The sequence below is a fragment of the Durio zibethinus genome, chromosome 6 (assembly GCF_047325235.1).
Source record: "Durio zibethinus cultivar Kanyao isolate XHJ-2024 chromosome 6, ASM4732523v1, whole genome shotgun sequence".
Lineage (NCBI taxonomy): Eukaryota > Viridiplantae > Streptophyta > Magnoliopsida > Malvales > Malvaceae > Durio > Durio zibethinus.
Genome location: NC_143167.1, coordinates 29,382,404 through 29,408,940, shown reverse-complemented (window position 1 = coordinate 29,408,940; position 26,537 = coordinate 29,382,404). Strand labels below are relative to the sequence as shown.

General features: G+C 35.2%; 5 protein-coding genes and 1 pseudogene across 6 annotated transcripts; all 6 read left to right on the top strand.

The window, feature by feature from the left end:
• Nucleotides 1–186: 186 nt before the first annotated feature.
• LOC111284425 (tRNA (guanine(37)-N(1))-methyltransferase 2-like) lies at nucleotides 187–3,326 on the top strand (annotated as a pseudogene). The gene is made up of 5 exons (XR_016342586.1): nucleotides 187–814; nucleotides 894–1,016; nucleotides 1,196–1,340; nucleotides 2,002–2,108; nucleotides 2,627–3,326. The product of XR_016342586.1 is annotated as a tRNA (guanine(37)-N(1))-methyltransferase 2-like (transcript).
• Nucleotides 3,327–4,539: 1,213 nt separating this feature from the next.
• On the top strand, nucleotides 4,540–7,538 carry LOC111285570 (O-Glycosyl hydrolases family 17 protein). The gene is made up of 2 exons (XM_022875082.2): nucleotides 4,540–5,377; nucleotides 6,319–7,538. The coding sequence occupies exons 1-2, from the start codon at nucleotides 5,055–5,057 to the stop codon at nucleotides 7,439–7,441; spliced, it is 1,446 nt and encodes a 481-aa protein (XP_022730817.1). The 5' UTR covers nucleotides 4,540–5,054; the 3' UTR covers nucleotides 7,442–7,538.
• A 321-nt stretch (nucleotides 7,539–7,859) lies between these two features.
• On the top strand, nucleotides 7,860–12,284 carry SYP32 (syntaxin of plants 32). Its single transcript, XM_022874534.2, has 5 exons — nucleotides 7,860–8,373; nucleotides 10,166–10,416; nucleotides 10,518–10,690; nucleotides 11,270–11,476; nucleotides 12,035–12,284. Exons 1-5 carry the CDS (start codon nucleotides 8,124–8,126, stop codon nucleotides 12,192–12,194), a joined length of 1,041 nt encoding a protein of 346 aa, XP_022730269.1. The 5' UTR covers nucleotides 7,860–8,123; the 3' UTR covers nucleotides 12,195–12,284.
• A 140-nt stretch (nucleotides 12,285–12,424) lies between these two features.
• Nucleotides 12,425–16,779, top strand: LOC111285214 (protein CORTICAL MICROTUBULE DISORDERING 3-like). The gene is made up of 4 exons (XM_022874533.2): nucleotides 12,425–13,831; nucleotides 14,116–14,340; nucleotides 15,550–15,641; nucleotides 15,920–16,779. The coding sequence occupies exons 1-4, from the start codon at nucleotides 12,725–12,727 to the stop codon at nucleotides 16,620–16,622; spliced, it is 2,127 nt and encodes a 708-aa protein (XP_022730268.2). The 5' UTR covers nucleotides 12,425–12,724; the 3' UTR covers nucleotides 16,623–16,779.
• A 2,828-nt stretch (nucleotides 16,780–19,607) lies between these two features.
• LOC111285531 (uncharacterized) lies at nucleotides 19,608–23,588 on the top strand. Its single transcript, XM_022875015.2, has 3 exons — nucleotides 19,608–20,298; nucleotides 22,217–22,451; nucleotides 23,088–23,588. The coding sequence occupies exons 1-3, from the start codon at nucleotides 19,981–19,983 to the stop codon at nucleotides 23,471–23,473; spliced, it is 939 nt and encodes a 312-aa protein (XP_022730750.2). The 5' UTR covers nucleotides 19,608–19,980; the 3' UTR covers nucleotides 23,474–23,588.
• A 1,091-nt stretch (nucleotides 23,589–24,679) lies between these two features.
• On the top strand, nucleotides 24,680–26,277 carry LOC111285530 (HXXXD-type acyl-transferase family protein). The gene has a single exon (XM_022875014.2). The coding sequence runs from the start codon at nucleotides 24,819–24,821 to the stop codon at nucleotides 26,205–26,207; it is 1,389 nt and encodes a 462-aa protein (XP_022730749.2). The 5' UTR covers nucleotides 24,680–24,818; the 3' UTR covers nucleotides 26,208–26,277.
• Nucleotides 26,278–26,537: the final 260 nt, after the last annotated feature.

Sequence of the window (26,537 nt, the reverse complement as noted above, 5' to 3'; positions counted from 1 at the left end):
GTAGCTTTTTTGCTTTGGTTCCTATTTGGTAAAACTAATCTTTTATGGCACTTAATATATAAGTTTTCTTTGCCAATACTTCAAACCTTCTGATTGCAGAGATTCTTATATTGATATTAATACTATTGGGATTTGTTTTCCTATTCTTTTGTGATCATATCTTCGTGCTTTGATCAGGAACTGTAACACTCGCTGCTTAGTATCTGTTTGTATCATGATTGTTACCATTTCTTTGCTTCTAATTGTCCATTCGTGCTACTGATTGCTCCAAGTTTAATCTCTTGGCAGAAAAATTACCCAAGAATTAAAACAGTTGTTAATAAAGTTGGAACTATTACAAATAAGTTTTGCGTGCTGAAATTTGAAATTTTGGCTGGAGAAAGTGATATGGTAACAGAAGTGAAACAATATGGGGCAACATTCAAGCTAGATTACGGTTTGGTTGATTGGAATTCTAGATTGGAACATGAACACATAAGGCTTGTATCTTTGTTCCTGCCAGCGGAGACAATTTGTTACATGTTTGCTGGTATTGGACCATTTGCAATTCCAGCAGCACAGAAAGGGTGCTTTGTGTATGCGAATGATTTAAATCTAGAAAGTGTTCACTATTTGAAGATCAATGCACAAAGCAATAAGGTTGGTGGTTGTGCTTATGCATACAATATGGATGCTAGGAAATTCATTTCCCAGTTGATGGCTGTATCAGTTTGTGAAATTGATTTAGAATCTGATGATTCCATGGTCAAAGCTTGTGACACTTGTGGCATAAAGGCCATTGTTGATTTGAAGGCAGAGGACACATAGCTTGGTAGTACCATCTGTTATTATTTTATGCTTCTTCTTGCTTTAAGTTGGGTATAAGTTTATCTGAATTTTCCATTCTCTTTCAGTTGAGGAGAAAGAAGTAGTTGGTAGTGATGTCAAAGATGATCTGGAGGAAATGCAAAATTCTTCCAGGACTGTAGACGGATCGGTAGTTGCAAGTAAAAGATCTCCACATTGTTTCACAGAAGGTATGACAAGAATGTGCATCAGGCATTAGGTTATAATTGAAGAACATGCAATAATCATATATTTTTAATTTCTTTTTTATATTCACCAGCTGGGGAAGCTAGAATTAGCCATATATGTAATTATTTTGCTCTTGCTTCGTCGGACTGAAAGAGTGAGAATTTCTGCATTGACATTGCAGAGAATGCAAATGCCCACAGTGGTCATAAGAAAAAGGGGGAATACACATAAGAGGATGAAAGGATCTGTTGTGCCCAAAGCTAAGGCCTGGGAGCATGTTGATCATGTGATAATGAATCTTCCTGCTTCTGCTTTACAATTTTTAGGTATGTAATCTGCCTATTATGATATTTGTGTATCAATATATATGCAATTGTGTCTTTGTGTGTGTTTGTGTTTGTTCTGCAGACCACTGGTCCAGTATTCCCTATAGTATAACTTTACTTTTGGTTGATCTGGTGGACATCCATGTTGATTCTAATGTTACCTCAAGTTAATCTTTCTTTCCTTCTTGTTTTGTTTGGAAAGCTAGAAGCTTTTTCGCTGGTAAACTTGCCTGTATATATTTGTGTATCATTAATGCTTATTTTTTTTTTACCATTGATTTCATTACTATGAAGTATGAATATGTGGCATTATCAGAACTAAGTACTAAATCCATCTGATTAGTGTTGCTTGCATTGGAAAGATGCATGCATCCTGTTAATCTTTTTTATTCATTACAAATGCATCTTCTTTTCCCCACCCTGGTGCAGAGGTAAGGGGGAAATAGTCCTTAGTTAATGGGACTAGGTGATCACCTCACTGTACATACAACTTTTTGCTCCAATGATGATGCTTTTTCCCGTCTGCTTTTGTGAAAGCGAGAACAAAATTTATTGCATGTATCCTACTTGTCCATTTCATATGTGCTACCAGTTTACCAATTTTCCACATGATGCTCCTTTGTATGAAGATTTGGTCAAAGAAGTTTGATTTTTTCCACAGATGGATTTAGGGGTATTATCTCAAGGATATACTGGAAGGGGCCTCTTCCATTGGTTCACTGCTACTGCTTCATACGAGCAAGTGAAACTAAAGAATTGATAATATCAGTAAGTCTGCCGCACTGTTATTTATATTTCTTTCATTACTTGTTTAAATAGCTTCTTAGGTTATCTGGGTAAGTTCCAGGATTGAGAAGTTTTAGGTAATTTCATTCTTTTTCATTTTTATACCACTACTTGAATTGCTTGTGTTAAGCCACAACATGGATGACATTCTTTCCCATGAATATCTTGTCCTTTACATAAGCCCCTTTAATCTAGTTCATTTGGGAAGGTCCATAGGATGCAAAAATTTATCAGTTAATCTCTCGTTATTTTATTTATGCTGTTAACTGTATTTGATTTCTCAAATCTTTTACAGGAGGCAGAGTCTGCCTCAAATGCCAAAATAAAAGACCCAGTGTTTCTTATGGTTAGGGATGTTGCCCCTAAAAAGCTGCAAACTACAAAGATTTTATCTGTTCTATTTTTATCATCCCAACCCCTCTTTTTTGTTGAGGGTGGAGGAGGAATTTGCATTAATCACATTTGCGGCCTCTAATTATGAACTATACTTTATGGTGCAGGCAATGTTTTGCTTAAGCTTTAGGCTGCCAGAAGCATGCTTTGTCGACGACATCACCGACAGTACCTGTCATTAAACTGGCGTGTTATGAGTTATGACCCTTCTTCAAAGTCAGAGTGGTATTCTTCCATACACATAGCTGAAACACTCAAGAACTTGGCAATGGAGCCAACCTAGCATTGATGTCAAGAAGTATCCATTTTTCTATTGCTTGCACCTGTGTTTTGGCATATATGTATGTTCACCTTTTGTTGTAACTTGCAAGACACCTGATTTAATCGATCCCACCTGCAGAAATGAGGTGTTATTATTGGCTGTATTAGAAGGGGAGAAAAGAAAACTATCTTACATGTGATAAGATAGTGCTATAATTTTCACACGTCGAATATTAATTGTTAGGAATTCTTTCTTCATTTAATGTAAACACTGAATAAAGTCTTGGTTTTTGCATTCAGTTATGATGGGCCATCAGGGGCAATTAGGCTGCTTCAACCGTCAGGTCAGGGCATAAATATGTTGCACCCAACGTTCAATGCTATACATTTTTCCAGGCTCTTTCGCTTCTGCAGGCCCTAGTGTCTTAAATGGCATTTTCCCACACAAAGCTTTTGGAAAGTGTAGTATCTTTGATGGTTAGAGATGATAGGATTTGATTTGATTTTTTTGAATAATGTATAAAATTATAAATTTTTAAAATTTTATTTGAATCAAATTTTTATATGATTTGAATCAAATTTAATCAAATTTTATTGATTCGATTTAATTTAAAGGTTTTTTAAATTTAAATTTATTGTTTTTATATATTATTTTAATATAATTTTTAATATATTTAGATATAAAATAATTATTTTTATTTTATAAAAATTTAAATTATATATAAAAGCTAATAAAAGTACATAATTATATTTGATTCGATTTTTTAATTTTTGATTCGAAGTTAATATATACTTTTAATATTAGAATTTAATTTGAATCAAATAAAAAAATTTAATCTGAATCGAAAAAAAAAAAATACAGTATCTAATAAATTTTTTTATTTTTTCATTTTTTTTGTCACCCTTACTCATGGTGAAGTTAGCATGTTCTTTTTAGGTATATCCTATAACTTTTTACTTATAGTAAGTTTAGTAATTTATGTATTTGTATTTTGCTGTATAAAACATTAATAATTAATATATTCAAATTACGAATTATATAAAATATATTTTTATTTTTATTAAATTCATACATAATTTTTATTAAAATTTTAATATATTCTCTTTTCAATTTTTTTTTTATTGTTTTCATGTTTATCCTCATGTCAGATTTTAAATATTTCTGTCTATGCGAAGGCTTATAGGCTAAAAGGTAAACTTTTCCCCGTATTTTACGACCAAAAAAAATGAAAAGCCCCCTACTTTTGATTTGAAGAAAAGAAACAAGGAAAAAGGCTCTTTGAATCCCCCAGTTGTGTAGGAGCCTTTGGCCTTTGAATCCCCAAGAAAAATTGGTGCCAACCACCAAGAAGCTGGGAATATGATAACAAATAAAACTAGACACACAGGATTTGGGTTAAGGTTTAGAGGATTCTCTTTATACCTTGTTTCAGAAAAGCAGTCAATTGGATTTCAACTCAAGCTGTAAAGCTAATGCCATGGTCTCCAACTTTATAGTGTTACATGATTTTTCCCTTTTCTTTTTCACTGTGCCTTGACTCTCAAATCAATACCATGCTTGCTCTTATCTTCTCTAAAATGACCTTTTTGAACATTATTGTCATAATTCTTTTATAAGAAACAGGAAAAACTCTTTAGTTAACATTTTTTATATGCTCCAACTGATCAAATGAAATGATTTAATTTCGGATTCAGGATTGCGAGTAATCAGAATTTAATTATTAACAATTTCAAATATAAAAAAATTACTGTTATAATTAAATGAAGGTCAAGGTTAATATACTAAAGAAGCTTGTCAAAAGGGAAAACCTTTTAGTCTTTAAACAGGTATTGCTTAGCCATTTTGGGACACAAATCAGAATGCTCTGGCAAATAGATTTAACTGAATAACTGAATTAAGGAACGAATCTTCCATTTTTTTTTTCTGCTTTTATGCAGTAAAGCCAAACCATTAAAATGATCGTCAACTTGGCCATGAAGCTTCTCAAAAGCCAATGATAAAAAGTGAGTGAGTGAGAGAGAGAGAGAGAAAGAAATGACATTGCTAAGAAAGAGAGTGTCCACACTTGCTACTCGTTTTCTCATTTCTAAGGATCTATAAGGTCGGCACTATGAGCCAGAAATATTCCCCTCTCCCTCTCCCACTCTCTTGCAATATTCCAATACCTTAACCTCCCAAAACCCAATCATTATTTTTTGCTCCTCATCATCATAATTCTTGATTCTTTCTGAACCCAAGAAAGATTCCAAGAGAACCCAGTGTCACGAAAAAAAATGTCCTTGGTTTTGTTGTTTCTTTTCTTAATGACGCTGGTTCCAAATGGGAATAGTGTTGGTGTGAACTGGGGAACCCTGGCAACCCACCACCTCCCTGCAAATAAGGTGGTGAAAATGCTCCGAGATAATGGGTTTGATAAGTTGAAGCTTTTCGAGTACAATGAAGAGATTATGATGGCTCTAACTGGGACAGATATTGAAGTGATGATGGGAATTCCTAATAGCATGTTGAAAGAGATGAGTGAGGAACCAGGAGCTGCTGCTTCTTGGGTTTATAATAACGTTAGTGGTTATTGCTACGATGGAGGAGTCAATATCAAGTTGAGTAACATAGTTTCTACCCAGTCTTGCATAATTTCTTAAATGCATGCTCTATTTCTTCTTGACTTCTTGAACTGTTTTTATTCATTAATTTTCACTCACAGGTTCTCGCTTGTTTATCTTCAGCGGACTTCTTGAGTCGAGTTTCTCATTTCTGTTTTTCATTGTTAGCTCTTTATTTGCCAGTGATGACCATGTTAGTTTTTCTGCCCGTTTTTCTATTTTCTTGGAAATTATGGTTCCTCCTGTGGTTTATAAATGTGAGACTGGTCGTTGATCTCATCGAGGGTTTAACCACCTTATTTTAAGGTCATTTTCTGAGCCTTTTATTCTTTATGACTAGGATGCATGGGCTGATTCCTTGATTCTGTTCAAGGAATATTGAGTCTTTTTTTGTTGGGCATATAGAGCCCTACTCAACCTCGAAGTGGATTTTTAGGTCAGTGGTCTACCTCTTTAACTGTCGATACTCAATATCAATATATAGGGCAATTTGTCTTGAGGTCCTGCCAAGAATTTGACAGCAACACACTCCACTTCTAAAAGGGCACACAGATTTGCAAATCGCGTCCAGTCAAAAGGCATCCTCTCCCCATGCAAATGAGCTGGAGGTGACTCGTATCGCTGGGGTTCAACCCCACTTTATAGCTGATTTTATTTGCATATCTAAAAAAGAGGGGGATGGGGTGGGGGTATGATCTACTTGTATTTGCCCAGGATCTATTGGCCTTTGGCAGCATTTTAGCTTGGTAAAACCCTTTCATGCAGTCATTTCTGAGCGTATGAACAAGCCGCATACGTTAAAGTTGTCATTTTTAGATGTCCTTCTAGTTACGGTACTGTCGTTGCATTTCAAGTAATTTTATTTATGCAGGTCGTATGGAGCAACTAAAACAAGTTTTGGTTTTATGACAAAATATACTTTGGAAATTGTTTGTAGGTATGTTGCTGTAGGCAATGAACCCTTCCTTCAAACATACAATGGCACCTATCTACGGTACACATTACCAGCCCTCAAAAATATCCAGAAAGCCCTTGATGAATCTGGGGTTAAGTGTCAGTACAAGGCCACAGTTCCCTTCAATGCAGACATCTATAACTCCCCAGAATCCAATCCAGTTCCATCTGCTGGTGACTTTCGGCCTGAGGTCAAGGACCTTGCAATTGACATAATCGAGTTTCTGTATTTACATGATGCACCTTTCACTGTCAATATCTATCCCTTCCTCAGCCTTTATAGCGATTATAATTTCCCCATGGAGTTTGCATTTTTTGATGGAGCAAGCAAGCCTCTTAGAGATGGCTATAACGTTTACAGAAATGCATTTGATGCAAACCTTGATACTCTCGTTTATGCTTTGAGTAAAGCTGGATTCTCTGACATGGAGATCATAATTGGAGAAGTTGGCTGGCCAACTGATGGTGACAAAAACGCCAATACCCAAAATGCAAAGAGGTTTAACCAAGGATTGATCAAGCATGCTTTGAGTGGAATAGGAACCCCAGCTCGGAAAGGAAAGATTGAAGTTTATCTATTCGGCCTCATCGATGAAAATGCTAAAAGCATTGAACCTGGAGGCTTTGAGAGACATTGGGGAATTTTCGAGTTCGATGGAAAACCAAAATACCAACTGGATTTAACAGGTTTGAAAGTTGACAAAGGGCTAACTCCAGTGGAGGATGTGAAATACCAACTCAAAAGATGGTGTGTACTCAACCCTGAAGCAACTGATTTGGAAGAGTTGCCTGATAGTATTAGCTATGCATGCGGCTTATCAGATTGTACTGCTTTGGGTTATGGTTCCTCCTGCAATCACTTAACTGCTGAAGGAAATGCCTCTTATGCTTTCAACATGTACTACCAAGTGAACAACCAGCACCTTTGGGACTGTGATTTCTCTGGTTTGGCTATAGTCACTGATGATAATCCATCTGAGGAAGGTTGCCAATTCCCAGTCATGATAGCTCATGCTAATTCTTACATGCTGTTTCATGGTGATCGTTTGGATGTTTTACTAAGAATTATTATAGGATTTATTGTACTATTTTCATTTCTGATATGAAAGATCGTATTATAAAAAATAATTTCCATACCGAAAAATGAAAAAGGAAGACTATATTCTTTTAGATATGCTATATCACTACATCTTTTTTTTTTTGTAGAATTGGAACTTTCATAAAAATCTTCATTTTTAGTTATGAATTTTTGCACCTTGATTTATCAAGTCCAATGATGTTAAAAGAATAACCTATAGTCGTGTAATAATATTGGCCAAAATAAAAAGAAAAAAAAAACAAAAGGAATGTTGGAATTTTTAAGTTTTAATCCAGCAGGATATTGGTCAAAAAAAGAAAAAAACTGACGGCAGGATAAAAACGACAAGTAAGGTTGTGTTTTGATGTAAGCATCCATACGACGCCGTTTTAGGAAGGAACAAATTTGAAGTTTTAACCCAAACCTGAACCGACAATTGGTGGATCTGTTGGGTTTCTTGCTTCTTTCTTGTTCTCATGCATATGACGAATCTATCCATAACGACGACGTTTCCCCTTCCCGAATGACACCTTTTTCTTAATTTACGGTTTCAGAATTTTCCCAATTCACTCCGAGATTTTTACAAAATTTTCTCCCATCGTACGAAAAAAAAAAAGTGATGGGATTATCACAAAAGAGAGTTAAATCCTGTGGAAGCTTTTAATTTTAGGACAAATTAATTATCTTTTGAATACAATTGTACTAAAAAAATGCCTGTGAAACCTGGGCAATCGTCGTATCGGGACCGAACGCAGGAGTTTTTGAGCGTAGCGGAAACGCTAAAAAAGTCAGTTTCATCCGCTAATAATGCGAAGTTGAGTAATAGCAGCAGTAGCGTTAGCACGAAGCCCGAGGATCGGCGGTCTGCGGCGGCAGTTCAATCGGAATTCAACAGAAGGGCCTCGAAGATCGGGTTCGGTATCCATCAGACATCACAGAAGCTAGCCAAGCTTGCTAAACGTGAGTTGATAGAATTTGTAGAATTTTATATTTATTTGCTTTTATGTAATTAATTGTTTTAATGCATTTTTACCTAGGAAAAATTAACTTATTTGCATTCTTAATGAGGAAGTAACGGCAGATGAGGAACCAAGTTTTGATTGAATTTGTTTTTATGAACTTGTTAATTTTTTTCTCTGTTTTTAATTTTCACGAATAGAAAGGTTTCTGGGGATGTTATGAAGTTTGTTTGGAATGAAAATAGTAGTCCTCTGGTTGTTGTTTGACGCATTGTGATATGGCGAGCGATAGCTTATGTTGTGTGGTTGTATTGGTTGCTTTAAAGTAAGATGATTCCACTAGTAACCATGCAGATGAGTCATGAAAATGGTGGCGAAAGCAGCTTCTATATTTAACAGTTATGGTGTGACTGTAATGATTGTAACATGCTGGGAGTTTGGGTCTTTTTAGATCATAGGTGCAGTGCAGGATGGAGGTGAGTGTCACACTCACTCAAGTTGACACGCAATTATTCGGAATAAATGGAGAAAGTACACAACTTATGCTGAAAGCCACAAAAGTATCATTCTTGTAAAAATTTGTTATATTCCTATAACTAAGCACTGGCAGCAGGTCATAAAACATTATTTTAGAGAAGCAGCAACTCCCTGAGTTACAATAGATTTACCCAAATGCTAAATGATTGTGAGTCGATGCATTGCATCTGCATGGTTCTCAATATGTTATGAGCTAAATCTAGCTAAATCTTTGTCAAAAGGCTTTTATGCTCTCATAATATCTATGTTGTTTTGATGTTTTGGACCTTTAGATGGTTTGGGGAGGATATGTCTCCGAACCAGATATCTTTGGCCTTAAAGTAAAGAATGTGATGAGGACTTGTTCCATGAGTTACTGAAAGGCACAATTCTGTGTAATGATTTTTTTAAGAGCTCTACTGTATGGTCGAACTGGCTGTAGGTTGGCTTAAAAGTTGGTTGCATAAACTATAGAGGCTTCAATATGTTGTTACTGCTGGTTTCTTTTTTCTACGTGTGAGATTGTGTAGCAAGGCTGGCTAATAAGGAGAATCTATTTCAGGCTAAGTGCTCGGGGTCATAATTGAATTTTGATTGAGCATGATGATTAGAATTGTTATTTCATTGACATTTGCAAATTGAACATAATAATTAGGCAGGTATTATTTATATCACTATGTTGCTAATTGCATGATTCACACCCATGTTGAAGCTTAATGTTTATTGCATGCAACAAAAGAAATCCCAGGATGTTCAAATATCAAGTTGATCTTGGTAATCATAACTTTGCATCTGTAAATATATGGACTTGGCTTGAGATTACAATTTACAAGCAACTGGTTACATTGTCTGATTGTTTCCTTTTCAATCACCATAACTTTTCATTCAATTTAGTTGTACTTACACCAATTACTGTTTCCTGTTGTTGGATTTTTACATGTAAACTTATCTGTATCTATATGTTGAACGACATTTTCTTATATTTTATTTCTTAAAAGAAGATTTAATTTTTGTTGGGTCTCATTGGCTTGAGGGCTTGTTCCAATTGTTCTACAAGTTTTGCTATTTGCTTTGTTTTATCATCATCTAATTGATCCATTTTTGCATATAATCACATGTTACCTTGTTGCTGGTTTATTCTAAGACACCAAGTATGGTAATATAGTGCTATTAAAACTAATACTGCAGAGACTGTAATTAGATAAAATTTTATTTTGTGACTATGGTAGAAGTTAAACAGAACTGTTTATTTAAGTATTATTTTTCTGTCTCACCAGTGGCGAAGAGAACATCAGTGTTTGATGATCCAACTGCTGAGATCCAAGAACTGACATCTGTAATAAAGCAAGACATTACTGCACTTAATTCTGCTGTAGTGGACCTCCAACTGCTTTGCAACTCACAAAATGAAAGTGGAAATATTTCTAGTGACACCACAACCCATTCAACAACAGTTGTAGATAACCTAAAGAATCGACTAATGAGTGCAACTAAAGAGTTTAAAGAAGTCCTGACCATGAGAACAGAGGTAGCGTGAATGTTGTGGTAGAAATTTGTTGTTTTAGAATATGGCATATTTCCTTTGTGTCATTGCCTTGTCTAAATTGTGGTGTTCTTGTATTCATGCAGAATATGAAGTTTCATGATAATAGAAGGCAATTGTTTTCTTCAAATGCTTCAAAAGATTCTACAAATCCTTTTATTCGCCAGAGACCACTGGCTACTAAATCAGCAACTTCTTCATCAACAAGTCCTCCCCCTTGGACTAATGGTTCCACGTCATCATCCCAGTTATTTTCAAGGTATAACTCCTGGCAAACCTTTCTTTTTCTATCCTTTGTGAGCGTTGAGGGGAAACTCATGCTATCAACATTTTCTAGTTGTTGGTATTGCATGCAGAAGGGGAACAGAAACATGGTTTGCAACTTGCTGTATGTGAACTACTTTACATGCTTCTATGTAAAAACAGATGATTATAGTTTCTTTTAGTTCTTAACAGTTAAGTCTTGCAAAGTTTCTCCATGTTGTTAGCTGTTTGAAATGCACAAAATGAAGACTAGCAAGCAAAAAATGTTTTCCGTTGTGGATGGTGTTGCCATATCTCAGGTTGCTAGGATTAGCGGCATTTGTTTGTAAGATCATGTACTTGTCCAGTTTTTGTCTGTAGCTATCTGGTAGCACGTCCTTTGACATCTTTAAAAACGTAACTTTTCATTTACTGATGAGTCATGATTAATTGGTTAGTTGCATTTCAAATTGTGTAGTAAATTCTTACTGAATAAGATTTAGGTGTTTCCAGTCGACATATATGACTTTAAGAACAGGAGCAGAAAAGAACAGTTTCCTACCTTCTATCTTGTGTCTTGTTTTTTCCTTCACAGCAAGCATGTAGATGGGGAGTCTCAGCCTTTATTACAGCAGCCGCAGCATCAACAGCAACAACACCAGCAGTTGGTTCCCCTGCAAGACAGTTATATGCAGAGTCGAGCTGAAGCTCTTCATAATGTGGAGTCAACAATTCATGAACTAAGCAATATCTTCACACAACTAGCAACCATGGTTTCTCAGCAGGGGGAGCTTGCAATCAGGTTCCTCCATCATCTCAATTGTTTCTTGATTTTCCCAATGACCAAAAGAAAAAATATGTTTGACATTAGATAGGATTTTATGCTAACTTTTGGTTGTTACATACATACGCTAGGATTTTCCATGTTGCTATTACTGGTTCCTGTCTAAAAGAATATTAGATTAAACCTTAGATTATTATGGTTTTTTTTTTTTTTTTTGAAGTGTCAAAGATTGAGATGCTGTGCTTAATTCCTCCAAAACATTGGGCTTATCAACAGCATACTACCACTAACACCTTTGGTGAAATGACAGCACTTTGAATGCATAACTAAAAAGATAGAGTTTCGAGTTTTGACCCATCTTTCTATATTTATACTTGTTAATGTATATAATATGCACATGTTTAAAGCAAAAGACATTAAAGACTTGGCATATCTACAATTAGCCTCGTGTTAGTTTGGTCTATCTCAAATTATGGTAGGAAAATGGTCGCCATGTTCAAATTTTGTTTATCCTGGTAATTGGTTTGCCAGATGATGGGGGACTGAGCTTATCATATACACTGCTTTGGTTGGCAGGATTGATGAAAATATGGATGAGTCACTGGCAAATGTGGATGGGGCACAGAGCCAGTTGGTAAGATACCTTAACAATATTTCATCTAACCGTTGGCTGATGATCAAGATATTCTTTATATTGATTGTATTCCTCATGTTTTTCTTATTTTTTGTGGCATAAATATAAATTTGGTTCGAATTTTTCATTCTTTCAAAATTGTACTTAAATTGAAAAAAATTTCTAGTATTATTTTTTATCCGTATTATTGTACATTAGAATCTTGTAAATTGTGGTTGGATACTATAAATATAAAAAGATGTAAATCTTAATAAAAAATGATGAACCGATCAAGTAATAAATTTTTTCACGGTGGTGTCCTCGACCCCTGCGGTTGTAATAGTAAGAGGCAAAGAAGCCACGTGGTGAGCTTTGATAGGTCTTTGATACTGTGACTCTGATCTACCTGCAGTAACCCTAGTACTCCTCCCTTTTTAACCAGATAGCGTAACGGTAGGGGTATAGCTTTCAGCTTTCTCACGAGACCCTGTCCCACTCCCACCTGAATTCAAACAATAGAAAGAAAATATTAGCGGTCTTTTGAATTTGAATCTCGTAACTCGTAACGGTTGAATCCCCCCTTTCCTCCTCTTTACTCTCTCCCGTCCTCCTACCATCCCTCCATCTCTCTCTTGGTCTCACGCCTCCTCGCTATGGCTTCGCTTACTCCAGGAATCCTCCTAAAGCTCCTGCAGTCCATGAACTCTCCCACGCGCGTCACCGGCGACTACCGCTCCGCTCTCCTTCAAGTAATTGGTATCGTCCCAGCTCTCGCTGGCTCTGACCTTTGGCCCAACCACGGCTTCTACGTTCAACTCTCAGATTCCCTCAATTCCACCTACGTCTCCCTCTCCGAGCGCGACACCGAATTAATCCTCTCCAACCGGCTACAGCTCGGCCAATTCGTCTACGTTGATCGATTCCATTTTGACTCCCCCTTGCCACGTGTCTCCGGCATACGTTCCATAGCAGGTCGCCACCCTTTCGTTGGTTCCCCTGATCCTCTCAGCGCCCGCATTTCGTCTTCCAAAAGGGATTTCCTTATACAACCCGTATCCGAATCCGAATACTCCGTGGTTCCTATTGCGGTTTACTTGTCTAACAAGAAATTGGAACAACAGCAAACTCCAACTATAAACAAGGATTTGAAAATTGAAAAGCCCAAAACAAGGCAGCCTCTCGCGCCTAGAGATAATGTTACAGTTAATGAAAATTTGGAATCCGAATCCAAGGTTTCAGAAAAGCCTCCGCAAAGATTTTCGTCACCGGCGACCGCCAAACGTTCCGTTTCAGCTGTTAAGAAAACCAATGCCGTGGTTGTGGAAAGAGATCCATCTCCGGCGGGGAAAGGGAAGAGATCTGCATCTCCGGTACCGTCAAAATGCGTGGTACCCAGCTTGGTGGCAGCCAAGGAAGAGAATAGGAAAGTTGCGAGAGAGCCGGCGATCATAGTTCCATCAAGGTATAGGCAACCTTCGCCTAACGGAAGGAAGCAGGCATCACCGAGTGCCCGAAGAGCATCGCTTTCTCCAGGGAGGAGGCTGTCCGGGGGGTTGAGGGTTTTGCCGGCTGTAGGGGATTCGAAGAAGAAGATGGCAACGATTGTTGCTGGGATTTCGAAGGTCTCCGAAGCTCTGGTGGGATCGGCAAAGAGTAGTAGGAAGAGCTGGGATGAGCAGCCAGAGAAAGGTTCAGGGGAACACAAGGAGAAAGCTTCTGTTAAGACTAAGCCGAATCTGCAAGCAATTTTGCGGACTCAGGTAAATATATTAACCATCCTAATTTGCTAGCTTGATTAATTAGTCACTAAAACCCCCCCCCCCCCCCCCCACCAAAAAAAAAAAAATGCTGAGGCTTATTTGAAGTTGATTTGCAATTGCATTAGGGAGATTCTTTTTATTCTCATTTCAACTTCGCCCGAAAATATCCCACAATGGATTTTAAGAATGACAATATAAAATTTTATATAATAGATTATCATGTATAATCTAAGTTACATGTGCATCTATGTTTCATAATTTCTGACTTTCCGACATTTTTCCAGGCAGCCATTTCAAGTCGTTTAAGTGATGTACATATTCAGAAATCCAATGATGAACATTCTTCGAGCAATAAGAAAACAAATGCTAGCCCACCTGAAGATGGTTCGGCCCCGGAGAAATCAAAATATGCGAGTGGGGCTTTGGGAATCACCATTCATGAAAAGAAATGGACTGATGGTAGTGTTTCATGGGATTCCCTACCTGCTGACCTTGCAAAGCTTGGAAAGGTATGGAGCGATTTCAGGACTTATCACGAAGCTAATCAAATCCCTCTTTTGACTTTAAATATATAAATTTGTGTGTTGTGCTTCTGCTATTCTGTTTGCTTTCCATTTAAGATAGTGCTTTTGTTTGATTAGAATTTCCTATTTAAGATGCTGCGTTTTTTATATTATCTTCTAGCCCAAATTGAGAAAGGTGATGTGATGCATTTGTCATGAATCAATATTCTACTTTGTTGCTTTGTATCTCCAACAAAAAAAGGGAATGAAAAGGAAGAAGCTGAAAAAAAGGGACTCCTATCATTGCCTTTTCTGTATAGGAATGATATAATTATAGATGGAAGGGCAACGTGTGAGTGCCTAATGCTTCTGCTAGATTTGTATACTCATTCCTAACAATTGCTTTTATAGAGTGGAAATAATATGCTCTAGCTTCTGGGAAAGCTTTAACTTCATACAGTTTCATCTTTAATATTGGGTAGATAAGACCAATTTACCACCTAGTCTTTGCATATAATTAGTTAACTCATGTTACTATGGGTTATTGGAAAGTCTCAATGCCATGGCAAACATATTCTACTTTCATTATAAACATTTAGCTAGCATGCTATGGTTGTGTACAAGAACTAGCATCATCATCATTGAACTAGTGTAGCACATGAATTAAAAAGTAGAGAAATGTCGTTCAGTTTTCAATTTAATTAGACTGTTATTATGCTAGAGGTTAGATTTAAAAATGATCTTGTTCTGTGAAAGTGAGGTCCGTTGAGGTTTGCAATGATGACATTGTGCACTTAGAAACTTTGGAATATATAACTTTGGAGTATATATTAGATAAAATGCTGTAATATTGGAGTTTTGTCCATGAACAACACTCTATTCATAGATCAGTGCTTTCTATTATTGATGCTTTATATCTGAACAAATTCTGCATTTGTTTATTTGATTTGGAATCCTGGAATCTTTTTAATGCTACATTTCTGCCTTATGCATTTGATCAATAGTGTGCGGAGGAATGCTGATATCCTTAACACACTTTAATGATAAACAAATCTAAATAATTATTCCCAATTATTACAGAGATGTAACGGAAACAAAATATTCTGTTATCTGAAATATTGATTTGGAATGTAACTGACATTAAGCCCAGAGCCTAAAATCTTGCAATATTTTTAAAAACTGAATTCGTACTTTCAATACCTTGTCTGAATGCAGGAGGCTATGCAAAGGAGAGCTCTTGCCTCCAAAGCTGCAGCAGAGGCATTGGAGGAGGCCATTGCTACAGAGTCTGTTGTCAGGAATTTAAGGTTAGCATCCATTCTAACATGCGTATGCATGCAACTCCAGGCTATCACATTGAGTGTTGCAATGTTTAGCATATAAATGAATAATGTGACAAATAATTTGATGCATCGGTCTTTATTCGGTATCTTATATAGTAGGAATTATCACCTTAATTTATTTGGTATTAATTATTTATGCATTTTGTTTATGCCGAAATAAATTATCTATGCATAAGTTAGACCAAGCACCATATTTTGTCAACAAAATTCTGTGCCTAATTTTGTGCCCCTATATTTTCCAGCATGTTTTCAGAACTCTCCTCTAAATCAAAGGCTGGGAATCCTTTGCCCACCATCGACCATTTTTTTTCGATTTATGATGATGTCGTGAAGTATACTGGGATTGCTGAGACTGTTGCAGCTAGCCACAATTCTAACGCAGAAAATGCCTCCACGAAGCACTCAAAAACCTCTTTTCTATGGGTTGAAGCTGCACTGGCTACTGATCTTGAGATAGTTTCCCTTCTAACCCCTCAAAATAACGAGTCTCCATCTGCTCTGCAGAGAAGTTTGTCCAAGAGGCAATCTCATCATGCTTCACCCAAAAACCAACTCAAAGCTAGTTCATTGCCACAGCTGGAACCTACTGGTGCAATGTGGACAAGAGGTCAAGGAATGAAAGAAACGGTGCATTTTGCACTGAACTTGAAGTCTGAGATGCAAATGTGGTTTCTTCGCTTCATTGAGGAGTCCCTGGATGCCGGTTTCCGGGTGCTTGGCGAGTGTGCTTCTGGTGGTAGTAAAGCATTACCTTTGGACTGTGGATCCATTGCAGCAGTTTTATCACAGTTGAAAAGGGTCAATGATTGGTTGGACCAAGCAGTTTCAATCGGGGATGAACCATTGGTAGACAAGGTTGAGAAGTTGAAGAGGAAAATCTATGGCTTTGTCATTCAGCATGTGGGAACCACTTTTGACAATTCCCCCCATCTTTCTTCATCTTGATTCTTGGTTTACTTCATTTTGCTTGTTTAAACTTAAACAAGAATGTTTTTTTTTTTTTGTTATTGTCTGAAGTTATTCAGTTCTGGTTAAAAAGGTTGATCCCTTGTGTAACTAATGCAGATAGCATCGTTTTGGTATTATCAGAATTCATTTTGTCGCTGTCGTTTTAATTTGTTGACTCTTTCAATGCACTTGGGTCCCAACCAGCCACCACAATTTGACCGAAACTCTCGAGTTTGCCCATGTCTTGAGCCTTACCCTATTCCCTCAACTGAAGTTTAGCTCCAAGTCGTCAAACTAGGCACCTTCCCATTAGCATAATATTTTGTTTGGAAAAGTCGTTTCTCTGTCAAAATATTGTAGCATTTTTTCCTAATAGTATTAAAATTTTGGATAAACTTTAAGGAAAATTCTTATAATAAACAAATTTAATCTTGCCAATGAACTTGTTTGGTTATAAGAACGGAAAGTAAGGAAATTCGGAGTTATTTTATAGGTGAAAAAAGTTGGTCCCTTTTTTTTTTTTCAATTACATTTATATAATTAATTATTACATCATTAAATCATTAATTAATAATTTATAATTTAATTAAACAATCAAAATCACATAGACTTTAAATATAAAATTGTAAGATTTTAAGATATCTTCTTTATTATTAAGTCAATATCTCATTGACAAAAGTTATTCCGACTTTAAATTAATTTAATCCGCTCAAAATCAACCTGAAAAGCCAAGAAAATCTCAAACAGTAGCTTAATCTAAAGACTTAAATCATAAACGTGAACATTTGCACATCATTTTCTGGCCCCATGGTTGTCTTTGGCTACATGTGTGTTTTAAGCAAACATGTGATTATGGACCTTTTTTTTCTGCCTATCAAATCGCAATCCACCGTCCAAAAAAAAACATACTGTAGAAAAAAAAAGAACTGTACTAATTTTTCAATTATTAATTTATTATATCTAAATTACCTTTATGAATAATTTATTTTTTTATCAGTTGATTTAATTAATTAAAATTTATTTTATTCGATCAAAAAATTTTGAATTTGAATAATGTCGATGGTTAATTATTGAGATCATGTCGATGATTAATCGTTAAAATTATCTTGATGTACAACCTACAATCATTTATTTTAAATTATCAAATACGATACATCTTATAATAATTTAAAAATTGAACCAATTATTTGTCTTATAATTTATAATTGTAAGGAGATTTTAATTACTAACAATAGTAAAATCTATTATTAAATGTATAATTTATAATTTCCGTAATAAAATTTAAAATTTGACAATATTTAATAACAATAATAGTAATATAAACAAATGATCCAATTTTTCTTTTTTTTTTTAAAAGAAAGATAATGATAGCAGCCATATTTTTCTTTCTTTTTTTTTTTTTTTTTTGGTGCATGCAGTGGTAATAATTTTCAAGTTCGAGAAAAGCATTTCACATAACACCTAGATAGGAAAAAGGAACAATATTAATAAAATAAAGTGTAACAAGCTTTCTTTGTGCCAATCAACAACATAGAGAGTGACCTACATTTTACTCAGCAATATATATATATATATATATCTAACAGATTTTAAGGATAAAAATGCATGACAGAAGGAAGAAAAATACTACTAACAAAAATCATATTTTATTTAATTAATAAATTAATCCACCTTGACAATAAATGATTTGACACTTAAAATTAAAATTTATTAATAGTTTGTGAAATTAAAAAGTCTTTGTTTAATGGGGAATAATAATTATTTAATTTTATTTAAGGAAAATTAAAGGAAATATGCAAAACTCACTCTTACCACGTAATAAAATGATAAAATTTATCTTTATCCAAGAAGAAGCAGCCAAAACCTATGGCAAGTTGGTAATAGAAACAACAAAAAATGTGGGTCCAAAATGTTTGTAACGCCTGCCAAATTTTGACTTCTGATCAAATAATTTGTTTTTTTTTATTATTATTATAGTTTTATAATTATTTAATTATAATAAAAATTATATAAAGTTTCATAAAAAAATTTATAAAATTTATCAGAGTGAGTTTAATTTAAAATTTTAATTAATTAATTATAATATAATAATTAAAAATTATATAATTCATTTTTATTCATACGTGTGATGCTTCACGTATCTTCTTTTAACAAGAAAAAGCCAAAAGTTCCAATGGGCTCTGGGCCCCACGTCATTCGAACCACATAATCTAATCCGATCATCATTTGATCAAACGGCTCACATTCACTCAATGGCTAACTACACTTAAATCCCTACACAGGCTGCTATCCCCGTTAACCTTAAACAGTAAACACTCACCACCATTAATTTTTAATTTTCTACAATGAAATAAAAAAATAAAATTTAAATATGACATTCGCTTTGCGTTTTGAATTAAATACACAAAAATTATTGAAATAGACAAATTTATATAAAATTTTTTAGATAAAATTTGTATAATTTTTTAAAAAATAATTTAATAAAATTTTAATAAAAAATTTAAATTATAAAATATATATTTATTTTTTTATAATTCAAATTGCATCTATACTTAATTAAGAATAAAAATTTTGTTAATATTTTAATTAAAAATATTTATATAAAAATATAACAAAATTTATTAAATTTTTTTTAATTTACAAATTTAATATATATAATGAAATCTTTTAATTTATTGATTTTAATTTTTAATTTTAATTTTAATTTAATTAATTTTATTATAAAATTTTATAATTTTACTTAAAAAATTTCTTTTAAATCTTTGCCTATTTAAAATTATAATATCACAATTTAAATTGATAAATTAAAACTATATATTTTTTATTTTTTATTTTTATGTCGCATTTAAAATTAAATATTTTATGAACAAAAAAAAAAACAGAAAAAAAAGAAAAGAAGGGTTGTCTTTTTCTTTTTTTTTTTCATTTCTCAGTTTTCTTTCTTTCTATTTATATTATTATATTGGAAACTAGGAAACACTTAACATACATTTGAAGAAGATCTTGCTTCCTTCACCTTGCCTTATCTTCTTAATTTTATTCGTATTTTCCATTCAGAACCAAAACGTCACAATCCGTTCAGGCATTTCTCAGATAAAAAAAAAAAAAAAATCTAACCTTTCTTTTTCAGTTTCTCGTTTATTCTACTATATTTCAATAAAAATCTGAAAATTTCCGTTCTTTATCTCAAAACGATTTTTTTAACAACCCAAGGTTTTTTCGTTGTTTAAAAATCGTTTCTTTGATAAACCACTGTTGTATTTAGCGTTCAGAGGTGTTAAACCAAAAAAAACTTTAGGTGCGTTTGGTGACGGGGGTGGGGACATTCTATTCTGGGATTGGATAAGAGATAAAAATGGTCGGAGGAGGGAATAGCAGGAGGGATGAGTCTTTGGTGATTAACAGCACGAATGTTTTTGCGGCGCTTGGGAGTTTGAAAAAGAAGAAGAAGAAGGGAAGTGAAAAAGAACATCAGGGTTCTTCTTCTAAGAGCAAAGGGAAGAAGGGAGGGGAGAAGGAAGCGGAGAAGAAAGAAGTGTTCTGGGCCCCATCACCTCTCAAGGTGAAGTCTTGGGCTGACGTCGATGAAGAAGATGATGATGATTATTATGCCACCATGGCTCCCCCTGGCTCCGCTTGGGACACTCATAAAGAACCAGAGCCTGTTTTGGAGGTCAGGACTTTGTTTTTGTTTTCAATATGTTGTTTTATGATTAGATGATGATTAGTTTTTACTTTTGATCTTCCTTTTGGTATTTGTATTATCCTAATGATGAAGATCTGGTATTGTGTTGATGATAATGGATATGATGTAATGTCTGGTCATGTATAAAGTTTTGTTTGTGTTTTGTTTTATAAAGATCATCATGAAGTAAGACTTGCCTGGTGATGAAGGGGATGCTTTGTTCATGAACGGAGACTGTGTTTTTGCCCCATAAGATATAATTTCCTTTATTGTAGTAAATGTTGGTTTTGGATTTTTTTTTTTTTTTTTTAAGTTGGACTATGATGAAAGATGATTATGCTTCCTTTTAAGGGAAATTGTCTCTGCTGGAAAAATGTTTTAACTATATGTGCTTTTGATTAAAATTTCTTGCAGTTGGTTTATCTTTGTTGTCCTAGATGCTAGGAAATGAATCTTGTAACGTGGATGCAAGAATGCTTGTGGATTTATGAGCATCATGATGATGAAACCTGTATGGAGGATCCATATTCGTTCCCATTATGCATTGTTTTCAAAAGCAATCCCTTTCTTCCTTTCCTCTTTTTGCCAAAGAAGGATATTTTCTTGTAAAAGGAATCATTTATATCACTGTGAAAATATGTTTAATGAATAAATGATGTTGATAACATACATGCTCTATCCGTAGGATGTTGGTGAATGGTTCTCTTGCTTTGGTCATTCTTCTGGTCTTGTAATAGCATGAAACTAACTTGGTTCTCAAACCTAACATGTATTTTGATGTCATGCATTTGAGGTTCCACAATACCTGATTTACATGTACTTGATCATCTAGTCATACGAAACTAGACTTGATTCTTAAATTGAACAAGTGTTTAATGTCCTGTGTTTGAGGGTTGGATGCCAATTAATTTGGTTTGCACTTTTATTTTGTCATTTTTGGTCTTTTTGATCATGATTCAGATATATCTAGTAATTTGATTGTCTTTAAGTGAACTTTTTAGATAAGTTTGTTCTTTCACTACTATGGACTGATGTTTGAGATGTTGTCATTTATCTTGTCAGATACATTAGGATGAATTCAGTATATCTAGATGGGGGAAACTCTTTGGGGTATATATTGCCAGTTGACTTGTTGGTATCCTCTGTATCAGCTGAAAGTATTGATTATTGAATGACTCCTAAAAGTGAATCTTTGGAACTTTAGTTGTTGTTGCATTCTGAGCTATAATATTGCAAGGGTGAAATTAATGTTCTGCTATCAAAAGTTTCCATCACCTAGGAAAGGTCCTTTTGAGATTGTAGGTTATTCTGGGGCTATTTATGGCCATTTGATATCAAATGTCAGTTGCAATATTGCTGATAAACTTAGTCAGTATCTTGTGTGATATTTACATATAAATTTTAAACATAATGTGGATAAATATGTGACTAGATACCTGAAATGATTCTGTCATGGGAAAAGATATTTGTATTAGTATAATTCTTAACGGGAAAAATCTTAGATCCTAATTAATTGTATTCCTTGTTGGATAAAGACTAGATTCTCTAAGTTAAGTCAGTATTGATTAAAATGATGCCAGTTGGCAAACTGGCAGAGCACTGATTACAATCACAATGACAATTGTCACTGAGTAACATCAAACTGTAGTTTAGAGGAAACAAAGGACGGATTCTTTTTTTTTGGGGGGGGGGGGGGGGGGTGAGGTCCATTCTTTAACTTGATTTATAAATGTCATCTTAAGTATTTTGTAACTATATTTTTACTACTATAACATCATTTGTGGTAAACAAACTAAAAATGTGATACAGATATCATGGACCTGGTTTCTAGTACCTATATGTCTTCTGAAGGCCATCAGTACTTCGTTTTTATCAGGTTGTTATTTAATTTTATTTTCCATTCCAGGGAAGTGAAAGTGAGGAAGAAGGCCTTGATGAAGTTGATGATGACGTTGAAGAAGAACATGAAAATGAAGCTGAGGCCCTAGTAGAAGTGCAGCCAGTTGTTAACAAGCCTCCCAAAGCCTCTATGGTCACTAAAGAGACAGAAAGACAGCTTTCAAAGAAGGAACTGAAGAAGAAGGAGCTTGAGGAACTGGATGCTGTTCTTGCTGAGTTAGGATATACCAAACAGGAGACAGGTGGCCCAAATGACAATTTAGCTTAATGCGCATATGCATATTAGTCTCTCCTCATTCTCAGATAGATGTTTAGTCTTCTGTCTTTGCAATGGGACAATTTTAGTGCTGAAATAAGTAGAAGAAAACAATATCCACTGCGAAAATGGGAAGTGTTTAATTACCTTTCAGGGATTGAAATGCTTTCCTAGCTTAACAATAAAGAATTCAGGAAGTGTTCTCTCTTTTGAATTCATTACTTTTCTTGGTTCATTTGTTTTGTGTCCGGTTAAGCCATCTGGTTGACTAGAACTCTGTTTACTCTTAATGTTTGTTATGTCTACTGTCCTAAAGTGGCTTGCTTTCCATGTTTCCCCACTATGTCGCCTACTAACTGTAGTACAAGACTGAGATAGCAATTTTTTGATAGTATTTTCTTCAGCATTTATCTGAGAATGTAATGGGGTGGAATTGTAGTCTTATAAAGGTTGAAGTTGGACATATATACCTTGTCTTACGACTTCGAACTGAGATTTTACTTCAAGTGGTGCTTGTTTTTCACTATTGCATTGCTTATTTGAGTTAAGTATTCCACTGTCTATTGCTTTCTTGATTGGATTTTAGTAGTCTTACATGAAATGGTCTTTTTCCTGATTGCAGGAATTGCACAGAGAAAAAATGCAGAGAGCAATGGAGAAATGGAAAAGATAGAGAATGCTCCTGCTGAAAGCAAAAGTGCTAAAAAGAAGAAAAAGAAGGATAAATCATCAAAGGAGGTGAAAGAATCATCTCAGGCCCAGCCTAAAGGTATTGATGCTGGAAATGATGCCGAAGAAACTGGTGAAACTAAGAAGCCAGAAGAGACATCTGCTGTTGATGTGAAAGAGCGGCTGAAAAAGGTAGTTTCTAGAAAGAAGAAAAAATCAAGTAAAGAGATGGACGCTGCTGCACAAGGTGCTGCCAGTGAGGCTGCTGCAAGGAGTGCAAGGCTTACTGCTGCAAAGAAAAAGGAGAAGAATCACTACAATCAGCAGCCAGTGCGGTAAAGTGGCAAGGGTTGGACTTTTTCTTTTCATTTTAACTTCTCACATATGAACATGTATTGCTTTCTTGTTCGATTTGTTAATGGGATATAAACATCAGTAAATTGTTTTTTGTGAATGCGACTCTAACAGGGCACTTTTGTTCTCAGAGAAAAAAATCAATTTATTTAGTCTTTGGCGTTTCTTCTTTCTCCTGGATGGTAGCTGAAACTTCTTTTATGCTAGGTGACAACTAATATGATATATGAGCACACCTTGTATTGGCTAGTTCTCTTTCACAATTTACAAGAAACTTGGATTATATTGGGTACATAGGAAGCGGCCGCAGTATTTATGACACAAGACTTGCCTTCGAAATGCAATTTGGACCACACCATGCTATGCAGTCTGCATATTAATCGGAGTTTATTGTAAATTGCTAAAGAGAACTAGCCAATACAAGGTGTGCCCAATATATATATATATATATATATATATATTGCATCCGTTTGGTGTGTTATACCCCACACCTATCAAGATTGGGATGCATTCTAGAACAGTATTCACTAGTACTCTTCTCTTGATCATTCACATTTGTCCAGGATTCTCAATTCATGAGCAAGTCTTAGTAGATATAGATAGTGATGATAGGTGTATAGAGTGATATTGGTAAGAAAAGATAATAGCAATGGTAGTATTGAGGAGCGTGTCAAGATTGGAGAGGAAAGAAGTAAGGGGTTGTTTTAGGGTGATTTGTTTATTTAGTTTTTTTTAAATTCTTAATTTACCTTTAAACTTCCCTACTCTGGTACTGGATTGAAGGATATTATGCGCATAAGTTTCTTTAAACCTATAACCTTCAAGTGTTAGTTTCAATGTCATGTCCGTAGATCCAAATTTCAACAGGGTGATTTGTTTATTAATTTTAAAGGCATATTGGGGGGTATGGAAACGTTGCTCATGTAATTAATCCATATCCTCCAAATTTATGGAGGGTTTCCTCCAGCCAACTGCCTTTCTCTACTGGAATGTCTCCTTTCCAAGTTACATGTCTTTCATCTGTATGTAGTTTTTTACAAAATTGCCGGGGTTGGTGTTAACGACTTTATTATGAATCTAATCTTTCTTATCTTAAATTCATAGTTGAATATAAATTATCCTACAAAAGAGTGTTTATAAATATGCAAAAACACAATTGGCAACAAATAAAGATAGGCCAGTATGGCACAAGCATAGATCCCTCTCTGTAGAACATGAAAGATATCACCATCAACTGTCTCATACCGACACTCCTTGAAAATCATCTAATATAATGCAAGCATCTTTTCAGTTTATAAAAATCAATCTTCCATAGGTGCCATTTCTTGGCATGACCTCTCCCATGGCTTCTTGGGTTCAAGAGCTTAGTTTCTCTCATCTGCACATCCCTATAACAATTGATCGAATGATTCCAGTCATGCCAGCCGGTCCTGTTCCTTGTGTCCCTGGCAGCTGCCTTTACTTGTCAAACCTTGATGATATGATTGGAGCACGTGTTTTTACACCAACCATGTATTTTTATAGATCAAAAGACTTGGGTTCCGATGGAGAACCAGTTGTGAAAATACTATGTGATGCACTAGCCAGAGTTTTGGTTCCTTACTATCCTCTATCTGGTAGGCTCAGAGAGGTAAAAAACGGGAAACTAGAAGTGTTTTTTGGACGAGAACGAGGTGCACTTGTGGTAGAGGCACACTCTGATATGGCTTTAGCCGAATTAGGAGATCTTGCAGTGCCAAACCCAGCCTGGGAGCCATTAATCTATAGGTTCCCCAATGAAGAACCATATAAAGTTCTTGACATGCCGTTAGTTATAGCTCAGGTAACTCATTTTGGCTGCGGTGGCTTTAGCCTTGGCCTGAGACTTTGCCATTGCATCTGTGATGGCCTTGGTGCTATGCAGTTTCTTGGTGCATGGGCTGCCACTGCGAAAACAGGTACATTGGTGACAAATCCTGAACCTTGTTGGGACCGGGAATTTTTCCACCCTCGAAATCCACCAATAATAAAATATCCGCATCCCGAATTTATGAGAATTGAAGAAGGTTCAAGCTTAACAATAAGTCTATGGAAATCCAAGCCTGTTCAAAAGTGTTACAGGGTTAGCCGTCAGTTCCAAGCTCAACTAAAATCTCTAGCTCAACCTGATGACATGCTTGGGTGCTCTACATTTGATGCTATGGCAGCTCATGTTTGGCGGTCATGGGTGAAAGCACTTGACGTAAAACCACTAGACTATCGACTTAGGCTTACATTTTCGGTCAATGTTCGTCCCAAACTGAAAAACCCACCATTGAAAGAAGGATTTTATGGCAATGTAGTTTGCGTGGCATGTGGAATGAGTCCTGTGTATGAACTTGTTAAGGGGCGTCTCTCGGACACTGCCCGATTGGTTCGTGAAGCCAGACTCAGCATATCAGAGGAGTACGTGAGATCCACAATTGACTTCGTTGAAGTAGACAGGCCAAGAAGGCTTGAATTTGGAGGGAAATTGACCGTAACACAGTGGACTAGATTTTCCTTGTATGAATCTGCTGATTTTGGATGGGGAAGGCCAGCTTATGCTGGTCCGATAGACCTGACTCCAACACCACAGGTTTGTGTATTCTTGCCAGAAGAAGGCGCCGAATCTAGTGGAGCAATGGTGGTGTGTATCTGCTTGCCTGAGTCAGCCACCGATAAATTTACGGAGTTTTTTTGTTTAAAGGATTTCATATGATGAAAACTTGAAGTGTGAAAAGTACTCCTGATATGCTATGGATTAATACACAATGAAGAAATAGTTCCCATTAGCAACTCACCGTGAAATTAACCTTCTTGACATGAGTCAGATTGAGTTAAAAGAACGGCAAATACTCAGCTCTGGAGATGTTTGTCAAGTAAACAAAGAATTACTGATTAATTAAGCAAAACTAATATTTGGCTTACAGCTTAAAATGAGAATTTAAAATATGATAGATGATATAACAGGAAAAAGATATACAAATTATATAAAAATAAAATAATTTAAAATTTTAATAAAAATTATATATAAATTTAAAAAATTAAA

What these genes read in the sequence shown, in the direction of transcription:
- LOC111285531 (XM_022875015.2), top strand. Translation starts at nt 19,981, where the DNA reads ATGGTCGGAGGAGGGAATAGCAGGAGGGATGAGTCTTTGGTGATTAAC. An exon ending in AACCAGAGCCTGTTTTGGAG is followed by an intron (nt 20,299 to 22,216) that starts GTCAGGACTTTG and finishes TTTCCATTCCAG; the next exon opens with GGAAGTGAAAGTGAGGAAGA. An exon ending in ATATACCAAACAGGAGACAG is followed by an intron (nt 22,452 to 23,087) that starts GTGGCCCAAATG and finishes TCCTGATTGCAG; the next exon opens with GAATTGCACAGAGAAAAAAT.
- LOC111285530 (XM_022875014.2), top strand. Translation starts at nt 24,819, where the DNA reads ATGACCTCTCCCATGGCTTCTTGGGTTCAAGAGCTTAGTTTCTCTCAT.
- LOC111285214 (XM_022874533.2), top strand. Translation starts at nt 12,725, where the DNA reads ATGGCTTCGCTTACTCCAGGAATCCTCCTAAAGCTCCTGCAGTCCATG. An exon ending in ACCTTGCAAAGCTTGGAAAG is followed by an intron (nt 14,341 to 15,549) that starts GTATGGAGCGAT and finishes GTCTGAATGCAG; the next exon opens with GAGGCTATGCAAAGGAGAGC. An exon ending in TCTGTTGTCAGGAATTTAAG is followed by an intron (nt 15,642 to 15,919) that starts GTTAGCATCCAT and finishes TATATTTTCCAG; the next exon opens with CATGTTTTCAGAACTCTCCT.
- LOC111285570 (XM_022875082.2), top strand. Translation starts at nt 5,055, where the DNA reads ATGTCCTTGGTTTTGTTGTTTCTTTTCTTAATGACGCTGGTTCCAAAT. An exon ending in GATGGAGGAGTCAATATCAA is followed by an intron (nt 5,378 to 6,318) that starts GTTGAGTAACAT and finishes AATTGTTTGTAG; the next exon opens with GTATGTTGCTGTAGGCAATG.
- SYP32 (XM_022874534.2), top strand. Translation starts at nt 8,124, where the DNA reads ATGCCTGTGAAACCTGGGCAATCGTCGTATCGGGACCGAACGCAGGAG. An exon ending in TCCTGACCATGAGAACAGAG is followed by an intron (nt 10,417 to 10,517) that starts GTAGCGTGAATG and finishes GTATTCATGCAG; the next exon opens with AATATGAAGTTTCATGATAA. An exon ending in TCATCCCAGTTATTTTCAAG is followed by an intron (nt 10,691 to 11,269) that starts GTATAACTCCTG and finishes TTTCCTTCACAG; the next exon opens with CAAGCATGTAGATGGGGAGT.